This window comes from Erithacus rubecula, assembly GCF_903797595.1.
Source record: "Erithacus rubecula genome assembly, chromosome: 6".
NCBI classification, from domain to species: Eukaryota; Metazoa; Chordata; class Aves; order Passeriformes; family Muscicapidae; genus Erithacus; species Erithacus rubecula.
In genome coordinates, this window is record NC_136688.1 from 24535227 (window position 1) to 24547273 (window position 12047).

The 12047-nt window shown below is 41.5% G+C and overlaps 1 protein-coding gene across 2 annotated transcripts in view; it reads left to right on the top strand.

Annotated features, from left to right (window-relative positions):
- ITPKA (inositol-trisphosphate 3-kinase A) overlaps nucleotides 1-12047 on the top strand; it is a 41430-nt gene that overhangs the window by 16605 nt on the left and 12778 nt on the right. For both annotated transcript variants that reach the window (XM_079309043.1, XM_079309044.1), the window contains 3 exons: nucleotides 6790-6886; nucleotides 9002-9215; nucleotides 10755-10959. In XM_079309043.1, the coding sequence (XP_079165169.1) occupies nucleotides 6790-6886; nucleotides 9002-9215; nucleotides 10755-10959 (516 nt within the window). The remainder of the gene's footprint in view (nucleotides 1-6789; nucleotides 6887-9001; nucleotides 9216-10754; nucleotides 10960-12047) is intronic.

Genomic DNA, 12047 nt, shown 5'->3' on the forward strand with positions numbered 1-12047 from the left:
TACCAGATGATCCCAAGCCTAGGAGTTGTTATAGTCTGTATAACTATTAAAACAAAGTAATGGAATTTTTGTCATCTGCAATCAAAGGCTTTTACTATCTGAGTTAGGTATTTTAAAAGCATGCATGAATGTGTATGTGCATATATGTATGTATTACTGGAAGAAACACTGAGAACAATTATGATTTGCTTACATTTGGCATAAAAATGTTAGCTGGTTCAGGACCTGGATCTGACTAAGATCTGCCTGCCTGTTTCAGATCTGCAAAGACAACTGCACTGAGCCTCAAACTGAAAGAACTCAAAACCAGAGTCCCTTGATAGGCAAATTTTGTGACTGTAACCGGAAAGATACTGTGTTGCTCAGCAACTCTCACTATCTTTTAATATTTTTTTTCTTATATAACATCACTCAAATCCTCAGTTCTCTCCATGAGGTGAAACCACATGGTGAGCTGTCCCAGAGCTGTACTCATTGAAAAAATGAAATCCCTAATGACCATTGAACCTGGCTTTTGGGAAGCTGCACCCATGGAGAAGTCTTTAGTTTGGGGAAAATTGTGCTGATAACAACTTGTCTCGGTAGAGTATTGTGATTTTGACAGAGCATTTGATACTTTGCTTAAGTGTTGTGTGATTATTCTTTTTAGGAGATTGTAATTATAGTACAGTTATTATTGGCTACATTCACACAGAGAAAGAAGCAGATGTAATTATACAGTAATTAAATTAGGCCAGTAATTTTCTTGGTTGTGATTTGCTCAGAATTATTTCTCATGGAAGCTTTTTATAGTAGTGGCAGGCATTGACTACGTTGAAACAGACAAAAACAAAGTTTTGTTTGGGCTAGGTTTAGTTCATTAAAATAATGTGGTTAATAGCTTTAGACCTAGATTTAAGGTCCAATATGTGAGGTCAAAGCCAATTCAAATAAAGTGGCAAACAGTAATGACAACAGAGAACAAATATATTATTTTAATTTTCTAAATTATTTGAATTAACTGAATAAAGTGGCATAAATAATTTGGAAATCAAATTAGCTTTCAAACTGATTTCAGTTTTAATAAACTGTGGTTAATACAACAGTCAAGGATTTTGTAGACAAAATTAACGCAGAGGTTTTAAAAAACATTTTAAGTAAGCATATATACTATGAGAAGTAAAACTGGAGGCCAAGAATGACCCTGCTTGAGCAGAGAGGTTGGACCAAATGACTCACTGTGGTCCCTTCCGACCTGACCCATTCTGTGAAGCAACAAAAAACCTGTAAAAGATACAGAGTTTAAAAGAAACAATTATGATCAGAAAGTGACCACCTGCTCACGCTGATCCTTAAGACACCTGTGTGAGGAATATTGTGGACCTCATGAGGATTTGTTGTGTTACTCAGAGTGATGTGGAAGGAAGAGAAGAGGGACAAAAAAGCCAACCCAGCAGAAAGATGAGCCACTGGAGAATGACTAATACTGTACCTGGAAAAGTCATAACTGATACTCAGTTTAGTAATTCTTAGTGTTATTTTTGGGCCTGCTCATAGAAGGCAGTTCCAGCCATTGACTGGTCTGACAAGTTCCCAGACACTCTTTACTTTTCCAGACACTGTTGCTGTGGTTGCTGTGCCCAAGAGGCCAATGCTCATCCCCTTCTCATGTGCCCACTGTGTTGGCCAAGATCCCTGGGCAAGGGGTTGCTCAGTGCTCCTGCCTTTTGAGCACATGGCTCTTACAGGATTGTTTTGAAATGCACAGAGTAACTTTTTGATTATTATAGTTTTCTGTACTCCTTACAAGTCCCTGTGAAGGAACTTTGTTCCTTCTAGGAGTTGGTGAGACACTGAGTAGGCAGTGGCAACCAGCATTACAGATTAGATTTCAGCCCCCAGGTCCCAGAGTGACAGAATTTAGCCTAAATGATGTAAAGACTTTAAGAGAACAGTAGATAATGATGGCTGACTATTAAGTACTCTTTCTTAAAGCCTTTTAGAAAAAAAAAAAAGGATTGCTAAAAAAATTTCTCATTATCCTTTTTTTTCTTGCTGTCATAATAGCTTTCTTGTGTAGGCTTTGCTCTAGAGCACAAAAAAAAAAAAAAAAAAAAAAAAAAAAAAGACAACAGGATCTTGGATAAAGAAACAGCTAAAATGTACCCGATAAAAGAATTTGAGGGTCATTGTTTACAATAGCCTAGCAGAATTTCCATGATGATATACAAGCTCAGGCAAGAAACTACACCTCCACTCTGCTGCTGATGGAATCATGGATGTTTTTAAAGATCCTGTTGATTTATATTGCGTTTTAGTTTCTTTTGTTCTTTAGCTCATTATAAATTCAAGTAATATGCTAGAATTATGAAAGCTAAATTACTTCATTTTTCTAAGAAAAGGTTTTTCTTATTCCCTCTACCCCCAACGCTTCCTAATTTAGATGTCACTGATGTTTTTAATTATTGTAGTTGCTGAAAAGTCCTAAGTGAAACAAATTCTTGGGTATGTTAACTGTTTGTCATTTCTTGCCTTATGGTAGTTACATGTGTTTCAGACATTCACAGAACTGAGATATTATTGTTTTCTTTTTACCCTTAAATAAGTGAGAGATTTTATTTATTTTTCCACAGAACAGCAGAGGAAGGTTCAAGCCCTTATCAGCTGTTGTCTTTAGGAGTTAGGGTCTCCTCTTCCTGAGGGATTCAATATAAGCTGAGAGAGATGCTAGTTGTTCTGTACTGCCTGTAAAACAACAACAGCAACTAAAAAATCTCATTTAATTCAAAGAGTTTGCACTAATCTCCTCAGTGAGCTTGACTTCTAGGATGTTACAGCCCTTGCCCTGAAGTGATGTGTGGGTTTCAGGAAAGCCTGGTATTTCCTGGAGATTTATTCTTGGGAAGAGTGAGGTCTGAGCTCAAACTCCTTGAACTGGGTGAAACGCCTCCCAGAGAGTTCAGTGGATTTTCATCATCACGGCTGTGCCTTGCATACTGGTTATGTGTCATGAGAAAAGGCCTGGATAAAGCTGTGCTCACACAAACCTGTGGTGCTCACTTACTGCTGCTCTTTGCTGTTCCTTAATGGATAGACACAATGGCAGCAGCCACCTTTATCCAGGTTGGGAATGCCTCACCTGGACAGCAGCATCTTGTGTGCAGAGCAGCTCTCCACATCTGCTGCTTTTCTTCAGAGCTGTGCTTCAGATTTAGGAAAGTGAGTCAAGAGAGTAACTCTGCTAGCAGATCAGATATCAAACCACAGTTCTTTTGCATGTACTGTGGCTGCATTGTGTGAATTGCTTCTCCCATTCTCTTCCCTGAAATGTTGTCCTTTTGCTGCCAGGGGCACCCTTGCCATGGCACAGACTGTCATGTGGCCTGCCCCATTGGCAGAAAGATTGCTTTTCCCTCTTTAGTGCCCCACACCTTTTATTGCTCAGGGGAGTGTGTCAGTTATAGTTCACATTGGGTAACTTACATGTTGAGTCTAAGAATGTTAATATTTTTCATGTTTGCTTCTAGACTCTTATGGAATGCCTTTCTTCTTACTGTTGGAAAACTCTTGAGCATATTGAGGCACATAAAACAGCATCAGTGATGTCAAGAGCATCTGATTCAGACAATCCTGAATGCAGATGCAATACAGAGATACCTGAATTTCCCCTGCAAATCTAGAAGAAGTGAGGCCTTGGAGGAACCCAGGCAGAGCAAAAAATCAAGGAAGACTGAGCAGGAATCTAGAAGAAACAGGGAGAAAGGGAGATAAGTCTGCAAATATGGATGGGCAGTGGTAGAAGCCCTCTTTGTCATTGCAGCATAAAGCAGATTTGAAAAGCACATAATGCCATTGCTAACAAAGAAGAAGAGATCTTGCTTTAGAAATAGAAGTGAGAATGATTCCTCCTACAGCAAGCACACAAAGTTTTCATCTTCCCACTCACACCACTGCTCTACCAGCATGCAGCCCTGCTTGCATCCTGGCAATTTGTACCCTGGGTTGAGTGAGCTGGGAAACTAGAAATTGAGGAAAGGAAAGTGAAGCTGCTGAACCCTTGCTGATGGCAACACTCCCCACAGGACAGGTGTGAGGGAAATCCTTTCCCTCCTAGCTTGAGCCTTCTGCTTTCCCTATCTTGAGGGGGAGGAGAGGTTTGTGAAGAGATTATTTAAAATTAAAAAGGGTAAATAAAAATTTCCAGTGTCTATTTATTGGATGAGTAACTTAAACATACTTATCCAAGGCAGCCATAACCTCAGCAGCCAAAGTCCACTTGAGCTGGGGATGAATTTGGCCCATTGTCTCTCCTTCACACCCACAGTACAAATAAAAGCTTCAGCTTCTTAGTGTTAGGTGGGAGGGAGGAGGCAGGAGAGCCACTGGAGTGTGGTGTTGCATTGACAGCTGATGTGCATTCGTTGAGAATCTGCTTCTCGTTACTGATGCGTGAAGCAGTGTGACAAGTCTTTGGGAGACAGGATGCAGGTTGTCAGGGGTGGAACATCATGATGTGTACAGGGTCTTTATGGCAGAGTTATGGGGCAGGGTTGACTTCTGATTAAGGGATGGGGGAAAAGCAGTGTTGCCCTGAAAACTGGTTGGGAGTCTTAAAAAATTAAATCTTTGGCAGGAGCTACATTCAAAGAGGTCATTTTACTTCACAGCGGTGTTTTTCAACTGATGTTTAAATAACTTGGGGCTCTGTCCTTCTGAAGTAGAAACAGCAGAGTAGACTGAAGAGCTTCTGCTGTCAGTGAAATCTGACAAACTATACAAAAATAATTTATTTGCTACTTGAAAAACGGTGTTTACATTGCACTGTCCTCCAGAAGGAGGCTATGGACATGTTTAAGTGGTGTACAAGAGTCTCTCTCATCCTCACAGAACTGAGTCTGCAGCAGCTGGGTCTGCAATAGACACAAGTCACTGTTCAGCACTGCAAGGCTTCAGTTTGGAACAGCTTAAGGCAAATTATAAGAAAGATGAAATCCAAAGAATACAGCCTATGAAACTTGTCAAAGGTAGTTATGAAATTGGAGTTTAGCTAGAGCTAGTAACATCTGTGGAGTTTTGGTAAGTGCAACTGAGTCTTTGTCATTCTCAAACATCCAGGATTTTCTCTGGATGCTTCTTCTCACTGGTATAGCATGTTTTCAAAAGTATCATTGCTGCATGGGGCACATATCTGACTAAGCCTGACTTAATTTCAGCTTGAGCTCCATTAAAAAGCAAAGTTAAATAGGTAGAGCAGTCTCATTTCAGAGTAAATACACTTGTATGGCAATTATATTGTTATGTCAGTTTTAATTAGAAGTGTAACTTAAAATTTTCTTGTGAAAGCAAGTCCTAAAAAAAAAAATCGCTTGTATCTGTGTGTTCATATATCCTCTTGATACATTCTAAGATAACTGCAGGATTTTACCCTCACACGGTGACCAGTGTTGCTGGAGGGTACTTTATAAGAATTGTGGTGTAAGGTAATTAGTTTGGGGGAGCCTGGTTGGGTCAGAGTGATGTGGAGAGCTACATTTTGCCTGTGTATCATTGCCTGGAATTTCACATTTTCAGTTTTTCACTTACAGTTTAGAAGACAATAAAAATTAGGTATCCTAAGCACCTAAATCTTCAGATCAATATCCATGCTAGAGAAGACACAGTTGTTTTGAATGTGTATTTTTCAGTTGATGAGCAAGCACCTAAACTTGTTTTAGGTTTGATGTTAATGCCTCCTTTTGATTTTGGTGATTTTCAGTTGGACCATTGATAAACACTTCTGTAAATGCAGCCTAATCCCCAGCTACACTTGATCTCAGCAAACCCCCTCAGCACTGAACTGTCCTGCCATGGGTATAATGCAGCTCCATTTTTCTTCTCCAGCAGGGTGTTGTGTTCTAGTGATGGAAGAACTGAACCTGCTCTCCTTGTTTGTACAGCACTTTGGGACCCCTCCAAGTGTGACATGAACACTGGGGAGCTGTGGTTCTCTCCCACCTGGGTTTCAGTTCCAGAGCATGAGACTTTTTCACTTTCTACTTTTTATTTTTTTTCCCCCTGCCTTTGTGACAGAGCACTCAGCTGCTCTTTGTGAGCAGCTGTTCTGTTTCCCTGTCTGCCTGCAGAGGTACCCAGACAGCTGCAGCCAAAGGTTGCCAGAGCAATGCCCTGCTTTGTTAAAAAGTAACAGGATTGGGAAAGAGGGGAGGGAGTAGGAAAATTCATGACCGGAGTAGATTCTACAGCATGCTGTCAATGGGTGCTGAGGGAGCTGGGCAAGGTCTGTGTCCAGCTAGAGATGTGCTTTCTGTGCATGTGTCACAGATTTACCTCCTGGCTTGGGGAGAGCTGTTAATCATGAGGTGATGCTGAAGTTCTCAGGGAAAGGAAGTGTTGCTGGCTGTGACAAGCAGCTTATGTGCATGTCTCATGGAAACTTAAACGTGCGTATGTGTGCATGTGTGTGTTCGTTCAGCATCTGCTGTCCACATACTGGGTGACTCACACCCAGAGGGCAAGGTGTGGCTAAGGGCAGGCCTGTGACGTGCAGTCTGACTTTTTTTTTTTCCCTCCCTATAGGTAGCTTTCTTGTGCATGGCAGGGCGTTATCTTTATTTGTACATTCTTGCCTTTGTGTGCATATTTTTCCAACAGTGATGATAGTGTTTGTTTTGTGGTTCCACCTTTGAGCACTTGCACATTAGTGAGGAACAATTCAATGTGCATGAAGCTGTATAATCCATTTGTGACATGTCAGGATTTCAGCTTTTGCCCAATTTAAAATTTCTTTTTTATTTTTTTTTTTTTTCCCAGAAAAAGGCATGGCACACAATTAAAACCATGGTTAACTTACCAGTCATCAGCCCCTTCAAGAAACGCTACTCATGGGTGCAGCTGGCTGGGCATACAGGTGAGAGGGGTGTCTTCAATGTGTTTATCTCTGGATAACTGCAGCAAGAAGAACAATCTTTATCTGTTTCCTTCCTTCAGGTGAAAAGGAAGCAGGCAATATCACACAAATCTCTGACCTAAAATGTATTTTAGTTGTGGTGTGGGTAGGTAAGTGGGAGTGATATACCTGAATTATGAGATGAGCAGGGAAGCAATGGTCAGACTCTGGAGAAGGGCCAGGCTTGTAAGATGATGTGTGTAAAATACTTGTTAGAGGGAAACAAGGGGTTGGGGAGCTAAAGCCTTAATCTGATGCTGTTGGTTGTGGTATGGGATCATTTTTCCTGTCTGAGTAGCCAGTAGCTAGTTCTCTAGGGGGAAGGATTACTGTCCACACCTCTATGTGCTTCAGTTCTGGAAAGGACAGTCTTTCTAATACCACTCCAAGCTCCTCATCTGAATGTAAGTCCTTGGGTGGAAAAGAAATGGGAAAATTGCCTTGCTGACCAGGTGTTTGCATTGTGAGTCTGTCATTGTTCACTGTACAAGTACAAGGAGCAGTTCAGTTGGTTAGTTCTAGTTGCGTGTCTGTAAAAATTGGTAGGTGTGTTCTTGATGTAGGCTTAGTTTCATTTGTAAGGCAAAAAAACAACAAAGAGAAGTCACCAGGTTTGTGTCTCGTGCTTGGTATAATTCCTGTGTGGTGCTGGTGGGAGTTTATTAGTACACATGTGGGCAGGCACCTACGCTGCATCGTGCTGTAATGCAGTCTGTGAAGCACCTCTGTGTAGGCTAATGCCCTGAAATGGTGCACTTCAAAGCTGTGCTGAGAAATTTACTGAGCCCTAGAAATTGAGTAGCTGCATTTTGCACAGTGGTGTTGGGTCTGATTTGTATCACAGGAGGTGCCACGATGACCCAGTCTTAATGCAGTTTTTGTCACAGATGTGTGTTGGAGTTAGCTTCATCTCTATGGAGTGATGCACTGGTCATGTAATCATAACCCTTCTAGAGACTCACATAGTAGGGTGCAGGAGGAGGGTTAAGAGTTTACTCGAGGCTGATTAGGAGAGATACTGTTCCAGTTTCCTTTTAGCAGTGTTCTGTGGTTGGGTTTACTCTTTCCTTTCTGCAGCTGTTTTTTTCTGATATGACAATTTTTTTTCCTGAATTAGAACCTGGGCTGTTACCAGCCTTGCCTTTTGCCAAGGCAGTGCCTGTTCTAGGATTTGTTAGAGAAAAAATGTTTGCAATGGCTGAAGAATCCCACTGTGGTAAAGGTTGGGTGTTACCCCCAGGATTAATGTCTCCTACTTTGGTGCCCAATTTGTTTTGTGTAAATTAAATGAAATGGGTACTTTCCTCAGATGCTGTTGGCAGGTTGCAGGACAGGAGAGCATTTGGAAACTCTGGACAGGTGGAGGCTGATTACTGCTAATTGTGGTTCTGCAGATGTCATTTGTCCTTGATACCATTCAGACACGGGGCTGTAAAAGCACCATTGCCCTCCAGACTGTACCTGCAGGGCATTAGCAGATTAGCAGGTTTCCAGAGGAGAGGCAGTACCTGCAGGCAGACACAGGCACATTCACAGTGTGTGTGTGTGTGTGTGTGTGAAGGGCAGTGCTTGGCTTCTGGCTGGTTCTGGCTGTTTCACTACCACTGATTGACTGTCTGTCTGTCCGTCTGTCCCGACACACTCAGCAGGTGTGTATGCCTTGTGTGAGGATTAGGGACAAAGCCAGTGCTGGCAGTGTTGTGCAGCTTTAAAATAGCCTGACAGGGGATTAATGAATTCTGGCTCGTGGCTTCTTCCTGTGCATTTTAGTAAGTGTAGTACTATTTAATAACCTAGCAGAGACTAGCATGGAAGAAACTTCAAACAGCCCAATGGCCTGAAGCAACTGCACTCCTTAAAGCTATAAATTCTGACATGGGAATGTATCCAAACAGACTTTCACTGCTAACAACTGTTTGTCCAGTGTGTTTTATTTTTTATGAAAATCATCTTTTCTCTTCAGGGGAAATCTTTAACTGCTGCCATGAGACTGAGATAGATGAAACTGGAATAGTGGGGGAATTTTCTTTTCTGCTTGTCAATCTTGTCAGCAAGTGTTTGATTTTCTTTTTTTAGGGAGTTTCAAGGCAGCTGATAGTGGGAAGATTCTCAAACGCTTCTCAGAGAATGAAAAGGAGTGTTTTGAGCGATTGATGAAAGACCCACTGCGCTCCTGCGTCCCTTGCTTCCATGGTGTGGTGGAGAGAGATGGCGAGAGCTACATCCAGCTCGATGACTTGCTTACTGATTTTGAAGGGCCAAGTGTGATGGACTGCAAGATGGGGATCAGGTGGGGTGAAGGAAAGAGAATGTGCTTTCTCTGCATTTGAAGGGAGGGGGAGATGTGGTCATGCTCACAGTCACCTTGGGCAGCATGTCCCATTATTGCCAGTTTGTGCATGGATTCTGGAAACTAACTCATCTATAGCCTCAAAAACTATCCACATCAAGAAATTTTCAGGGGTGATTTAAGACAAAGTTTCTCTGCAGTGGTCTGATAATACATGGGAAAAAAAGACATGATTTATTCACTGCCTGTTCATTGAATCTTTGTGATGCAGTGAATCAGAAAGCCTCACAAAGTAAAATTTCCATCCCCCGATGCAAATGACTGAATAGCAGTGTGAAAGCCCATTTCCAGTGCTTGAATGGTATTGATCTTTTTTTGCAAGAGTTGACTGTTAGCTCAGGACTGACCTGTGTTTTTCCCTACTCTGACATCTTGAGGTATTGCCCTCTTTTTGTTCTCCAGGTTCTTACTTTCTTTTCCATTCACTGTCTGTGATTAAGGTGAAAACATCAAAAATACTATGTAAGAATAACAAAGAGATAGGGTTTTGTTGAGATCCTGGAGTAAGGTAACAGCACAGAGAAGTATGAGCTGTCATAGTAATCTTTTGGGTGTCAGCTCAGATGCTCAAGAGTTATTGTCATAAATTAACTACTCTACTGTAGATACGCCTGCAGATACGCCTTTTCAAATAGATGCAAAATTTTAAATGAATTGGAAAGATATAGCACTGGTATGTTCGGAGGAAAGAGGAGAAGGATTTGCAACAGTACACATTTTGTTGAAAGTAGGTGGCATTCTGGCAGTGAGTGACATAATCTCCTAAATGCCATCCTGATTTGTTTTGCTGTGATGAGCAAAGTAAGCTTCAGGCACTTGACAAAGTGCAAGGCTTAGGAATTCAGTGCAATGTACAGTGCCTTTCTAATGGCTACCAGATTAACAGAATGAGTGATAAGAGCAAAATGAGGAAGTTTCGTGTCACTTCACCTCCCTATTCTTAGTTGCCTCTTCTGGTGTGGAACTACTCTGATAATCTGCTGAACTTTTTAGTTTTTTCTATATGAGGAGTGATTCTGTCTTTCACTGTGATGCATCAAGTAAAACTTAAACTTTCTGAGGCCTAAAAAAATTACCCATGATTGATGTTTTTTGAGGAGAGAGAATGCACCTATTTGGTTTTTTGATTTCATTATAAGTGACCTCTCCTACCTGTCCTCTGAAAATGCCGTTCTGTTTTATGACACAGTAGGAATTCAGCTTCCTCCTATTCTGTTACCAGGAAATAATCATAACTTGTAACAGTAAGTAAAGGTATGGTTGGAACAAGAAGTGAATTGGAATTCATGATTCTTGGAGCTGTTTCACTAAATATGCCTGCACAGTTATTGCTCTGTGTACTTTGGTTTCCCTGTGTGCAAAACTAGGGCAATGATAAGGCTTACATTCCTGGTTGATGTTTCTTGAGGCCAGTTTGTAAGCTGTAAAAAGAAATGTTGAGGAAATCCTTAAGGATGTGTTGGGATGTGATGTTTGCAGAACATACCTGGAGGAAGAGCTGGCAAAGGCACGAGAGAAACCAAAGCTGCGTAAGGACATGTACAAGAAGATGATTGAGGTGGATCCTCTTGCTCCCACAGCTGAGGAGAACGCCCAGCACGCTGTCACCAAACCCCGCTACATGCAGTGGAGAGAAACCATCAGCTCCAGTGCCAACCTGGGCTTCAGGATTGAGGGAATTAAGGTAATTGTTTCACCTCTCCTGGAGACTGAGCTTTGTTTGATGTGTTGGTCAATGAAAAAGCTTGTGCACATCAGTAGCCAGCTTTTCCAAAGGATTATGTGCAAATGCAGTAACTGAAACCACAGTGTTCACTCTATGGCAGTTTTAAACATTCGTTGTAATTGTCACAGAGACTGTCAATGAATGTAAGCTTCAAATGCATATCAGCCATACTTGAATCAGCTACAGAGGTCATACAGGGAGGATTCAAGGAGTTACACAGTGCAGATAGAATGAAAATGAGACTATTGTGAGGAGGAATTCAGAACAGAAGTATTAACTCCCTCTCTGCATGCAATTACTTTTTTTATCCAGGAACTATACATATTTATTCCAAATGAATCACAGTAAAGTGGTTTTGTTGCAGTTACATTTATTGGCAAAGCATGTTAAAAACATTTGCTTAGATACTCTTGGGATCAAGGAAACCACTTTTCCTTTTAAATACATGATGAGATCTAGTATAGATGTAGATGGAATAAAGCCAGAACAATCCAGAATGAATTTTTTCCATCAGCCAAGTCCACCTGCTGTTCTTGATGGGTAAGTTTATGCCCCTGTACCATTCCTAGGATGCTACCTTATAGCCCACTAGAACCTTGGCAATTTTCTTTGCTACCCTTTACTTACTTATCTTTTATAGAAAAATAGAATGGCCTGGGTTGGAATGGACCTTGAAGATCATGTACTTCCAACCCCTGTGCTGTGGGCATGAACACCTTCCACTAGACCAGGTTGCTCAGACTTCATCCAACCTGGTCTTAATTCCTGGGATGGGGCACCCACAACTTGTCTGGCCAACTGTTCCAGTGCTTCACCCTGCTTGCAGTGAAAATATTTTTCTAATACTTATTTAAACCTACTCCTACTTTTAAAAGATCCCTTGTCCCGTCACTGCTGCTCTTGTAAAAAACCCCTTTCCGTCTTTCTTGTGGGCTCCCTTCAGGTGCTGGAAAACCACAATTAGGTCACCCCAAAGCCTTTTCTTTTCCAGGCTGAAAAACACCAGTTCACTCAGTCTTTCCTCACAGGGGAGGTTTTCCATCCCT